General features: G+C 41.2%; 1 protein-coding gene across 1 annotated transcript in view; it reads right to left on the minus strand.

Annotated features, from left to right (window-relative positions):
- Window positions 1-12,764, minus strand: part of Snx5 (sorting nexin 5) — a 19,561-nt gene continuing 6,797 nt past the window's right edge. The window contains exons 3-14 of the mRNA XM_006984461.4: window positions 10,611-10,715; window positions 9,887-9,997; window positions 8,455-8,576; window positions 7,478-7,601; window positions 6,714-6,809; window positions 5,019-5,124; window positions 4,855-4,930; window positions 4,259-4,298; window positions 4,080-4,166; window positions 3,052-3,211; window positions 1,452-1,537; window positions 1-689 (exon numbers count right to left, since the gene is read on the minus strand). Coding sequence (XP_006984523.1) covers window positions 639-689; window positions 1,452-1,537; window positions 3,052-3,211; window positions 4,080-4,166; window positions 4,259-4,298; window positions 4,855-4,930; window positions 5,019-5,124; window positions 6,714-6,809; window positions 7,478-7,601; window positions 8,455-8,576; window positions 9,887-9,997; window positions 10,611-10,715 — 1,164 coding nt within the window. The 3' untranslated portion in view covers window positions 1-638. The remainder of the gene's footprint in view (window positions 690-1,451; window positions 1,538-3,051; window positions 3,212-4,079; window positions 4,167-4,258; window positions 4,299-4,854; window positions 4,931-5,018; window positions 5,125-6,713; window positions 6,810-7,477; window positions 7,602-8,454; window positions 8,577-9,886; window positions 9,998-10,610; window positions 10,716-12,764) is intronic.

A 12,764-nucleotide genomic window follows, 5' to 3' on the forward strand; every position in this document is an offset into this window, starting at 1 on the left:
TATGGTAACATGATTATTTTATTATATACTTTATATAAAAACACCCCAAGTCCAAACACACATGCCCCACCATCAGGGAGTGTCAGAACCCCAGATTCTCCTTTTCCCTCAAGCATTTATATCCCAGTCACAAAAATGGAGCTGTGAAGGGTGTATAAAGACAAATGAGATCTTGCTTGTTACTGTACAAGCATCTGAAATGACCTTGACAAGAGGAGCAAAATCTACCTAGTTAAAGAACATTGCCTGAACCTGCCAACAAGCAGTTACTATTTCTTGTAATTGGCACCTGACATGTCTGTAAGGGCACAGGAAATGTTGAGACAGACACGAGCCAGGCTATTGCTTCTCAGAAGGCACACATCTCCATACCATTTATTAGTAATTCCTGACAATCTATAGGAGAATCTGTGAGATTCTACCTACTTTGAGGTATTAAATGCATAAGAAAAAGATTAGTTATGTCCAAGTAACATGCAATGAAAATTTAAACCAACATGGTTAAATGTTAAGATTTTTAGAAATCAAAATATTTATTCACATGATTTTTAGACTAGTCAAAGCTATTCTTCTGCAGTAATGGTTTAAGTGCAAGTGACGCTGGCTTTCACATTGGCATTCTTCAGAGTGGAGACAGGTCAGTTGTTCTTGAATAAGTCAATGCAGCTCTGCAAGAGGGAGACATTGTTCTAGGGGGAAAAAAGTATGTGTAAGTTAAGGAAATAAACCCTCTTGAAATCTGAATCTGAAGTAGCCAATCCAGCTGACCCTTTCCTCCAGGACAGGTTGCCCCAGACTAACCACAGTATCCCTGAAAAGTCCAGTAAGGATTGCTGTTAGTGGAGACCAAATCTATGCCCTTCATTATTGCTAGGGCACTGATCTGCCACTGAGCCCAACCCAAACCCAATTGTAATTTAAATACAGGTGTCAAAATTCTTTAACCCATAATTCAAGTAAGACCCCAGAGTTTCTCTGCTGAGTTACCAAGTACATGACAGGCCAATGACTTTTTTTTAGTAGGTGAATCTGTGAGCTCCACACCAGCTGCCAAGGCTATAAACAAAGCAAGTTCCAAACCATAGCTATAGTTCAAAAGTCTCAAACAGAAAATGAAACTCAAGATACCAAAATGCCCCCCTTTTGGTATGTGTGATTGAATGGCAGTATTTCACTACATAGTCCAAGTTGTCCTCAAACTTGAAATTCTCTTGCTGTTATCAGCCTTACTACTACTCAAGAGACTTTAAGGTCTGTGCTACCACACATGGTTCAGAAAGAGCTTACTAATAAAAATCATGGCAGGAACTGACAAAGTGGCCTGTCAGGTCTGTGAGAAGAAGGCAAAAAAGAATACTCTAAACCTCAAGTCAACCCATCTCCGCAGCAGAGGGAGTATCAGCTGGCAAATGAGCAAGTCCCTAAAATGTTGGGTTAACAAAGGGACTCACTCTGGCATGCTTTATTTCCAGTTCAGACATTTCAATTAGGTTCTTTCTAAACGCTGCCACTCTCTTCCGTTTGAAGTTTATCAGTTCTGTGGGAATAAAGAGTTAAAATTACCAAACTCTAAGAAAGCTCAAGTTCCCCACTCATAGCTTCCAAATAGCCCCTTTCACAAATGACCTCCAGCACTTCCTTACACAGCCATTCAAGACACTAAACACCACACAGCACACTGCCTGCACGTGGGTCAGCATGCCTTGGTTAAAGAACTGGTAGCCCAGGATTGCCCAAATTTGGGATAATCCTTTCCTCCACTTCCTGTACATCCTTGGTAGGATTCTAGGCATGGATCACTATAAGGTAGGTAAACCTTATGAAAACTTGAGGGATAAGGATGAATCAAATCCACTGTCCTATCATAGCTACAAGTATGCATCTAAGGAGGTAGATACAGTCTAGTACTTAACACTGGTTTTGTTTCATGCCCATCAAGACAAGATACATACATGAGAGCCTCCCAGACCATACCTTGTATTCAAGCCTCTTTCTCAGACAGTGCTGGTGAGCTCCAGGCTAACACACATCTTTAGGCCAATCTCATCTGGGAGTGTGCTAACAAAGGGGATAGACCCTACCTTATGCCTCACTGACCGATTTCTACTTTCATAAAACCCACTATTACTGTCTCTTAGTGTTGAGGTATGAACTTTCCTCAACCCCTACCATGTTGTTGCTTCTTATTCCACGGTGATAATTCTAACACATCCCTATAATAACTAATACACTCCCCATTCCCCAATAATCTCAATGTTCTGCTGCGGAACAATCTTTCTGTACACTGTAAATATGTATTACTATCACTGGTTAATAAAAACTGACTGGCCAATAGCTAGGCAGCAAAAGGTTAGGTGAGACTTGTGGACCAAGAGTGCAGGGAAGAAGGGTGCAGTCACGGGGAGTCACCAGGAAGCAGAGAAGCAAGATGAACATGCTGTGCTAAAAATAGGTACTACAACATGGCAGATCGTAGATAAGAAACATGGGCTAATTAGATGTTAAAAAGCTAGTTAGTAACAAGCCTAACGTATCAGCCGAACATTTATTGTTAATATTAAGTCTCTGTGTGATTATTTGGGGAGCTGGCCAGCAGGACAGAAAAACTATTCCATCTACAATGTCCTTTCATAATTATTTACTTAGTTATCTTCTGAGTCTTGTCTGCATGTATGTGTGTTCATCATATTCATGCCTGGTGCGCACTGAGATTGGGATTGGAAGCGGGTAATCAGTTCCCGATGGAGATGCAGATGGCTATCAGCCACCATGTGGGTGCTGAGAATTGAACTCTGATACTCTACAAGAGCAGCTAGTGCTCTTAGCTACTGAGCCAACTTTCTTGCACCTCCACAACCTAACAGAAACAGCCAAGTTTTCTTTAGTATTAAAACTCATCTTTCTTGTGTTACTGGGGACAAGCCCATAGCCTCAAAACATGAGGCTGTCTACCAGAACTGCACACCAGCCCTGTGGGGATGGGGGGTTACTTCTGCATAATTTGTAATATTTGTTTCCAAATAAAAATTGAATACAGAAGAAATGCTCAACCTTCTTTTGCAGATTCAGAAAGTTGTTCAAACTTCTGGCAGCATTCCTGCTGGTGAGTCTCAGCCAACTTGACATCTTTGCTTTTTAACCGAGCCTTGTCCAAAGCTTTGTTTGAATTCTCATAGTCAATTAGGGCTTTTGTGCGTCTGTATAAGAGATCCTGGGAAGCAAATTAATAGCCATGATGTAATCTCCAGAGAACAAAAGAAAAACATCATGTGTTGAAAATGAGTGTCTAGACACGCACACAAAGTCTAAAAAGTAGACTAAAAGCACCAACACTTTAAAATGGCAAAAGGTAAGGCTGTAGCCCATTTCTCTATCTAGCACTAAGGCTTTATTTTTGTTGCTATGTGTTAAGTACCTGCACACACGAGTCTGAAGGCACCAGATCCCTAGAGTTAGAGGTACAGGCAGTTGGTTCTAAATCACCTGACATGGGTGCAGGATATCGAACTGCTAGACCACCACTCTAGCCCTTCATCCAGCATAATCTTAAACCTTCACAAGGGATTGAGGATGTAGCTTAGTGGTACAGTGTTGCCTAGCATACTCTAAGTTTGATCCTTAGCAGCACCAGAAGGGAAGGGGGAGTGGAGACAAACAAACTCCATCTCTAAAATGAGGGTGCCCAATTCCCAACATTTTTTGAAAATCTTTGATGAAAACTTCCTTCTTGTTAAATCAATAACTGAGGTTGTATCAGAAAATGGAGCACAGCATATCAAACATGTCTATTTACTGCTAAGTAAGTCAAAGAGAATGCCACCTGACCCTCAAACTGAAAATCAGCACTAGGAACCCACCTAACTTGAAATAAAAGCATGGGTCTAATACCATGAAACCTATTGTTTGAGTTCTAGGCCAGTAAGAGGCCCTGTTTAAAAGAGGGTAAAAAGTATCTCACCGCAGGCAAAATTCCACATGTTTATTCTCAGGACTTCACATACATGCATGCACACACAGTCACAAAATAGACATCTTAAGCATTAAATTTCTGGTTGGGCAAGATTAATGGGCCACCTTACCTTTGCAGCCTCTATGTTGAGCATGTAGTATCGGAGGAGCTCTGTCAGTTTTAAATCTTCATCTGATGAGACTCGACCTTCCACTTTCTGGTTTAAACAAGTAAAGGTCACCAGTCAGGCAGAAATCAAATCTAGGGACCTTAACTAAATATTACCAAGACCAACACAAAACTTCTTACCCTCAGTTTTTCAAATAGCTCTGCAACCTTCAATAGGTACCTGAAAGTATACAGAAGGTCACAGTTCTCTATGACATACAGAAAGTTATCAATACTTAAAACTACCAGTCAAGAATCATACACAAGGTTAGCAGAATGGTGGTGGTGCACATTCTTAGTATGGGCATTTGGGAGAGACGCAGGCAGAACTTGGAGTTTGAGGGCCAGCCTGGTCTACAGTGTGAGTTCCAATGAACAAGGGAAAGGCATTTAAGACTTGGATGCTGGAAACAACATTTGATCAGACTATGTTCCGGGACAGAACTGAAACCAGCATTAATACTTGAGGGGTTTTTTGTTGTTGTTGTTGTTCTGTTTTGTTTTGCCAAAGACAGGGTCTCACATAGCTCAGACTTGCCTCAAGATCACTATAACTGAGCGTCACTGATCCTCCTAACTGAGTGGTGGAAGTACAGGCATGTGGCACCAACCAGGGCTTTGTGAATGCTAGACCTGCCCTGGACTCCTTTCCATTGTACCTCACTGTAACATTTAATGAGGTCTATGGACTGAACTAAGTAAGGCCCTTGCATAAGCTAGGGAATCACTTTGCTTACTTTTTGATGACTGTGGGTTCTTCTAAGGCGAGGCTATGCAAGCAGGCTGCAGTGTGGATGTAGTCATCAGCAACATCTGGAGAAAGAAGCACAGACCTTGTTATCTGAGAAGACCATAGACAGCAGAGCTGTAAGTGGCCAAGCAGAGAGGGAAAGGTATTTACTTTTGTGACATCTGGTCATCTTGTCGGCTTTAGCACAGGAATCCTTGATCCTGTTGTAATAGTTAATAAGGAAGTTCTTCTCTTGTTCAAAGAAGTCATCCACCTCCTAAAAAGGAGGAAAAAGGAACTTAGTTAAGAAGAGGAATATGTTTTGTATTAGAGAAAATATGGGCAATCCAGCACATTGGTAGCTGAGGTCCAACCACCACTGAAATGAGTCTAGCTTGGACTGTACAGTGAGAACCTGCCTCCAAACCAAAGCGGTTATTAACAATCGTAATTTTAACCAGTACATACTAGATTATCACAAGACTTACATACTTACAATTCCCAAGACTGGTAAAAATAATCAAACACTAACAGGTTGCATTAGCAGAGAATCATTTTGAAAAGCAACTTTGTGAATGGCCAATAAATACTGATATCCTCCACAACCCAATTCTTGTGCTGCAGCTCTTGGGTGGGACACTGCCACCTAGCCTTGAATATCATTTGTATTTGTGTAGGTTTGTATCCATGTTTTTGTTTTTTATTTGGCTGATTTCAGACCGACAATTTTGGTGCCTGACAGCCCTTGCCAGGAACAGCAACCGACCCACAATGCATATGCATAAAACCCACACCATGTTGTCTAAGACACTCCATTTCCAATCTTCCCCTTCTCTCAGTACCTGTGTCCTATGCTCCCTTCTCAAGCCCTGGAGAGGCAAAGCCAGGTACCAGATAATAACTGTCAAGATCATTATTTACAAAGAACAGGAAGGCACTAGGTGTGAAGAAATTAAGGCATGCATGAACAAGAATGGGAATTTGTCATTATCTTCTAAAGCAGCCCTGCTGGTTCCACAAACAAAAAGCCAAGCAGACAATGTTAATTGTAATCTTGACACAATCTAAAAACAGTCATTTCAACATATAGCAACGTTAGTAAACACATCTTCCTCTTGTACTAAGTACGTAAAATCTAGTATCTGTAAAATTTAAAATCTAGTTTCCACAAGGTCTGGTGGCAAACACTTTTTATCTCAGCAGTTGTGAGGAAAAGGGCAGGTGGAGCCAGGCCATTCGAGGCTGCAAAGTTGAGTCCCTGTCTCAAGGGAGAGAGAGAAAACACTAGTTCCTTGTGTCCAGCTAAGCTACATGTTTTCACTCTCACCTATGGCTGGCACCAACGCACTCTGCGGTTCTTGAATAGTGGCTTCCATGCACACTAGGAAGTGATGCAGCACCACAGAGCAGCCATCCTTATTTTCAGACAGGGTCATGCCATGTTCCACAGGCTGGTCTACCTCCATACTAGGTTCTTATTCCTGTCATAGCATGTTCACAGCTTACTTTCTTTTACAATTGAGAAACTGACATCCTTCCCCAGAAGACTCAAGAATGGAAAAGTTAACGTTGGAGAAAGAGTATTCTGAGGAAATAAATTAAAGTTAAGCTGCCAGACATGGTGGCCCATCTTTAACCCAGCACCCAGGAGGCAGAGGCTAGCAGACAAGTCCCTGGGTTCGAGGCCAGGCTGGTCTAGGACAGCCAGGACAACACAGAAACCTCGTCTTGAAAAATCTGAAAAAGTAAAGAAACCATTTCCTAAGAAATGTTTAACACCTGATTAATAAACACTCCCCTTCTCCAAAGAAAACTCATATACTCCCACGAAACCAAGACTTTTCTGAAACAGCCTAAGCTTCTTACCTTCACTCCAGAAAAAAGGACTTCATCAGCACTCTTCACCACACTTTTAAAAAAGCCACCAAACATCTCTTTGGTATTTTTCCGCCTAACACTTAGCTAAAGGAAGGAAATTCCAAAAGGACAGTTTATGATATGGCATGTTTCTGTTACTATTTTAGTAATCACACAAGTAACACGTTTTACTAGCATAAACACACCCAAGGTACTTTAATCCTTTCTCAAACAAAATCTAAAACATTAAGTTATCTATTCTCAAAGGCTAACCTAACATTTCTGAACCATGGAGGCCCCGAGTCCTAGAGGCTTTTCAATTGTTGGTAGAACTACTATTTGATACTATTGCTATCAGGCTTCAAGAATTTAAAGATATTTTTTCCCCCTTTAAGACAGTGTCTCACTATGCAGTCTCAGCTCTCCTAGAACTCACTATATGTACAGACTCACTGGTCTCCAACTCACAGAAATCTGCTGGGATTAGAGGCTGCATAACCTAGGCTTGCTTAATATAAGTAAAGAAACATGCTTTAAAAAATAACAAAATAAAGGTATAATCAATTTCAATTCTTCCAATATTAAAAGGAGGAAAATTATTCTAAGGGAGAAGCCGTTCTCTTTCAGTGGGTTTTTAAAAAGTGACCTCTATAATGGATAAGCAGGAAGAGAAAACATTGTTTCTCCACACTTTTTCTGTATTGATAAATTCAAACTCAAGAAGCTCCTATTTTAGAAGTATTTCAACTATGGAAATGGAAAAATTGCCTTACATCCTGATCGTATTCCAGGAAAACATGAAAGTTTCGGTCTTTACTGAGAACAGGGTGAGAAGAAAGCCGCTGAAGAAAGACTTCATGGGAAGACACAGTCTTCTTAAAGACAGCGAGATACTCACTGAAAAAACATGTGCACAAAGAATTCAGTTAGCATTGCTCAGTTCCTGCTCAATACAGCTCGCTCCTTACCTCCACTCTTTTGCTCATGATCACTAAGGAAAATAATGCAACTAGACTCGACCTAAACATTATGATTCAATTCAGTAGCTAATTAAATAAGGCAGCTGCCATTCTGGAATTCGTAGACTGAACTAAAGAAGGTAAAAAGTGCTGCAGTGGTAGCTGAATTTGTTGTATCCAGTCTGAGACTCCAAGCTTACATGCAATTACTGCTGTAATCAGCAAGAACAAGATCTTATTCCTGTCTTTAAAGATTGAAACCTCTTTCATTCTGCAGGGACATGAGTACCACTGTTAGTGCAGGCCTGATAATAAAGAGTTGTCGAAATAGGCTAATGGTGGAAGGGAGTGCTTCTGAGTCAAGATAAAGAAATCCAAGACAGACAGACAGACAGACAGACAGACAGACAGACAGACACACACACACACACACACACACACACACACACACACACGCAGAGATTTAAGGGAAAAAAGCACACAGTACTTCTAACGTTTCAGGCACACTTGCTGGCTCATAACTAGCTGGTTTGTGTGCAAACTTTAAGGTGTTATAATCTGTGAACCTGGCCTCCTCTTTCAAGGCAACTATGTGGTCATTCAGAAGATTCTGCAACAAACAGTATTTGCTACCATCTAGCAAAGTTCCAGAAGTACATCATATAACCTGTCAAAATCTACAAAATGTAGTTTAGAAAATGGCAATAGGCAACACATAGATCTATTTTGAACATCAGTCCTTCCCATTTGGTTCCCGTGCACTTCTTACGAGAGCAAGAAAATTCACTTACGCTTCCAGTTCTTGCTTCATCTTTGCAAATTCTTCTTTTGTCATAGATCCTTCCCCTTCTCCCAGTTTCTGCATCTTCTCTCGAGGGCCATCAAAATCGGGCTTTGTAGGAGCAGGAGGGATCTGTAGCAGAGGCAGGTAATCTTACCCCAGTGGCCATATATGGGGTACTGTCATCTCATCAGCTCTGCCAATACAGATGGCCACCCCAGTCAAGCTAGCTAAAAATCAGCTCCCATTTCATACAAACTTTATTCTTTCTAATCCTTTGAAAAAGAATTAGCCGGGCGGTGGTGGCGCACACCTTTAATCCCAGCACTCGGGAGGCAGAGCCAGGCGGATCTCTGTGAGTTCGAGGCCAGCCTGGGTTACCAAGTGAGCTCCAGGAAAGGCGCAAAGCTATGCAGAGATAGTTCTAGGATAGCCAGGATATATAGAAAAACTGTCTAAGAAACAGAAACAAAACTCCTCCTCACAGTAGAGCATTGATTGCTCTTTTCAGTCTTAGACAGCTGGCAAAGCACCACAGCACACACACGCTGTTCCACTGTCAGCTCACAACAGGCACAATTAATGCTAACAACTAACCATTAAGAACGAGGCTTCCTCACACCAAAAGGAATTCCTCCATTCTCAAAGATTCTCATTTTGGTGCTGGAGATCTAACTCAGGGGTAGAGTTCCTACCTAGTTTATTTAATACTCCATATCACAAAACCAAGTTTATTATGTTTTAATTAACAGAACATTCTGAGCAAATATCAAATATCAACCTAATTCAATGTAAAAAAGTTTCAGCCAGCTACGGTATAAAGCACCTCAGAGCAGAGACAGGACTTAAGAATTCCAGTTCCTCTTAGGCTATGAAATCCACTGTCAAAGAATCAGAGAGAAATCACTACTGGGCAGATTCTTCATTCTGCCCAGTTGGACAGGACACCTATTTCAATTCATTTAAAAACTACCCATAAGCTCTGCCAACTGTCTCCATCACTGTAAGCACCACTAAGGAATTTTACTGTATGCTAATGCTCAGGTTTCTTGGAAATAAATCCTACTGGTACTTGGTGTGGCTGTGGAGGGGAGACAGAGGGCTGGAGAGATGGCTCAGTGGTTATGTTCAATTCACAGCACTCATGTACTTACACCCACCATGAACTCCCAGCTCTAGGGGAAAAGACACTTTCTGACCTGTGGGCATCCACACTCGTACTCACACAGACACATTTACACATAACTAGAGAAAAACCAAAAATAAAGTTAGATAAGACTTTGTTCTACAATATACCAGCATAGACCTCTGTGCTCATCTCACCACTCCTGTACTAGCACATTTTTAAATGTTGCCAACAACAGTTAATAGACAAAAAATAAATGAAAAATAGGCAGAAGAAATGAGACTTTTTACAAACCACTGCAAGACACAGAACTCACAATAAGTCCGGCATAATCTGTTGTTTCAGTAAGAGTGTCGTGCAGCCACACGAAGTCTTCATGTTGCCTTGTAACAGAAAACTCTGGGCTCTGAAATGTGGGCAGTGTGGTCTGTAAAGAGAGGGAGGAAGTAAGTGGTAACCCACCATCTGATTAAAAAAAAAAGGCTTTAGATCTCCTAGGCTGCACTATGGGAGTATCACGATCAGTATCACAAACCTAGGTAGCTCAAGTCTCATTCATCTCTAGGAAATTCTTTTCACAAGCCCTTTTGAAGCTCGCTGTGTGTGAAACAGCAAAGATTAGTAAAAGTTCTAAGAAGTTAATAATTTCCACAATGAACCCTCCCCTAGTCATAAAAACAAAACAGCAAGCATATTAATGTTAAATGTCTTCACTACAGTTTACTATGGCTCTGGAAATTGTCCTTGGCTTCCTTTTCCAATGATTTACCTCATATGCAAATGAAAACCAAAAGGGAGAGTCAAAGCTGTGGAAGCATCTGTGCCTACACATTTGCTTATTAAGGGCTCCACCCTAGCAGAAAGGAAGCAACAGTACAACACTGAGCCCTCAACAGGCAAGACAGAAGCTCATGTTTTCAGGAGTTTGCCACACTGCCCCTAAAAGCAACCATTTCAATCAACTCATGAACTCTCTTTGCACTCTTCTGAAAACTCAACCCAGTACTAGCAGTTACTGCTAAGGTTATTCTGTCACTTACCTTGGTGTGTACTGTAAATTTGACCTTATCTCTCTCACTGAGTGCATCAGGTATGTCGATCTGAAGCGAAGGGTCAACATTCAGGTCCACAGACACAGATCTCAGCTGAAATACATTTTAATTATTAGACTTCCTACCGGTAGAGGGAGCCAGCAAGCATTCTTTTTAATGATGTGATCTATGGTAGGCTGCCCACAGGCCAGACCATCCCAAGATCTAAAAGGTCTACACAGATCTCTGTGAGTTCAAAGCCAGCCTGGTCTACATGGTGAGACTGTCCCCACCCTCCATTACCCAGTAAAACGGTCCACACTAGCTCAGACTGGCATAGTCGGAGATGGCACTCTCAGGTGTAAGGATCCTGAGTAGAAAGGTAACTAGACCTCTACTTCAATCTGGGAACTGAACCTCCCTCCAGTACCACCATAACACAAAACAATAAACATAACACAAACCCTAATGAAACAAAGCAAACTCTTTCAAGAAATAGATTCACTAGATCCAGCTGTTTTTCTTCTTTGCACAGAAGCGAGTTTGGCAGGCCCCACTCGCAAGATCAGCTGGGCAACACAAACTGGACTTGATGCAGGAAGAGAAAAAAATCTCAAAGTTGGGTACAGGAAGAGATGGGAGGGTGGTTATAGAAGGATCTGGTATGTATGAATATGTTCAAAATATACTGTATGAAATATAGTTTTAGAAAGCATTTTCAAAAACCAGGTGTTTAGAAATGTATTTAACTACCCAGCGGTGGTGGCCCATGCCTTTAATCCCAGCACTAAGGAGCCAGAGGCAGGTACATCTGTTGAGTTCAAGGCCAGTCTGCTCTACAGAGTGAGTTCCAGGACAGCCAGGGCTACAGAGAAACCTTGTCTTGGAAACAACAACAACAACAACAACAACAACAACAACAACAACAACAAAAACTTTATACAAATGCTACCATATCATCATACCCAAACAGTCCTGACATCTTAGCATAAGCACTTTTGTTTTCTCAACTACTCTGTTCAGTTTCTTACATGCCCATTTGAGATCCCTGTAGACAGTCTTTAGCTAAGCAACATGCATATTTATGACATAATATAGAATAAGCGTACCTACGGAACATGAGTTTTATTCTATAATCAGAGTATGTCAAGAGGTTAGACATATTTAAAAGCCTGAAGGCCAAGGGACTTTTTAATCACAATTTTGCTTAGTTCTGACATTTCTGATAAGCAACCTTCCTTCTGAAAGTTAGTTACTATTAAGTAGACACAGCCTCCAAAAATCATCAACATATAAACTTCAAAGGCAAACTGTCATTCCATCTTTCATGACTGTTATGGTCAGGTGGGATCTTAGGCCTTAGAAATGGCAGCACTAGTAGGTATACAAGGGCAGCCAATCTCTGGGACATTTTCTAGAACTCAGCAACAATGTCCATACTTCTGAGTAATTTCCTTATTCTCTCCCTTTTTTTTGAGACATGGTTTCATGTGGGGCCCTGGTTGGCCTGGCCTTGAACTCAGAGATCTGCCTGCCTCTGCTTCCCAAATGCTGGGATTAAAGGCATGAGCTGCCACCACACCAGGCTCATTTCCTTATTCTTTAAAAAAAAAAAAAGTCAGAAACCTCGGTTACTAAAGAGTTAACATGCTTTTCAGTGGTTGTCAACTTAGTTTCTTATGCTGCATGACCCAAAGAATAAAATTATTGTAGCTACTTCATAACTGTAATTTTGCTTCTGTTATGAATTGTAATGTAAAAATCTGGTATGCAACCCCCAAAGGCTGAGAACCGCTGTAAATGTTGACAAATCCTTAACCTTTGCTCATGAGTCTAGCAAACTCAGAAGCCTAAAAAACTCATTGGACTACCTTTGACACTATGGTAGAAGGACCCAGGGGGGTAAGTGATCAAGTAAATAGGGTTTAAGTACTATAGGCAAAGTGACAATGGAGTCCACCACGGAGTAACTATCATCTGGTTCTATCTTCTTACACTGACATCACAAAGGGGTATATAGCTCCTACCACTTACATCCACACACATCAGTAAAAAGTTGTGCAATGCTCAGAACTAAGTCAGCACTTGTATCCTCATTCCAGAACCACCAAGCAGATTAAAACATTAGCATTCCTGTTTATGCTTAGCTAGCAAAACCAACAC

The sequence above is a fragment of the Peromyscus maniculatus genome, chromosome 4 (assembly GCF_049852395.1).
Source record: "Peromyscus maniculatus bairdii isolate BWxNUB_F1_BW_parent chromosome 4, HU_Pman_BW_mat_3.1, whole genome shotgun sequence".
NCBI lineage: Eukaryota > Metazoa > Chordata > Mammalia > Rodentia > Cricetidae > Peromyscus > Peromyscus maniculatus.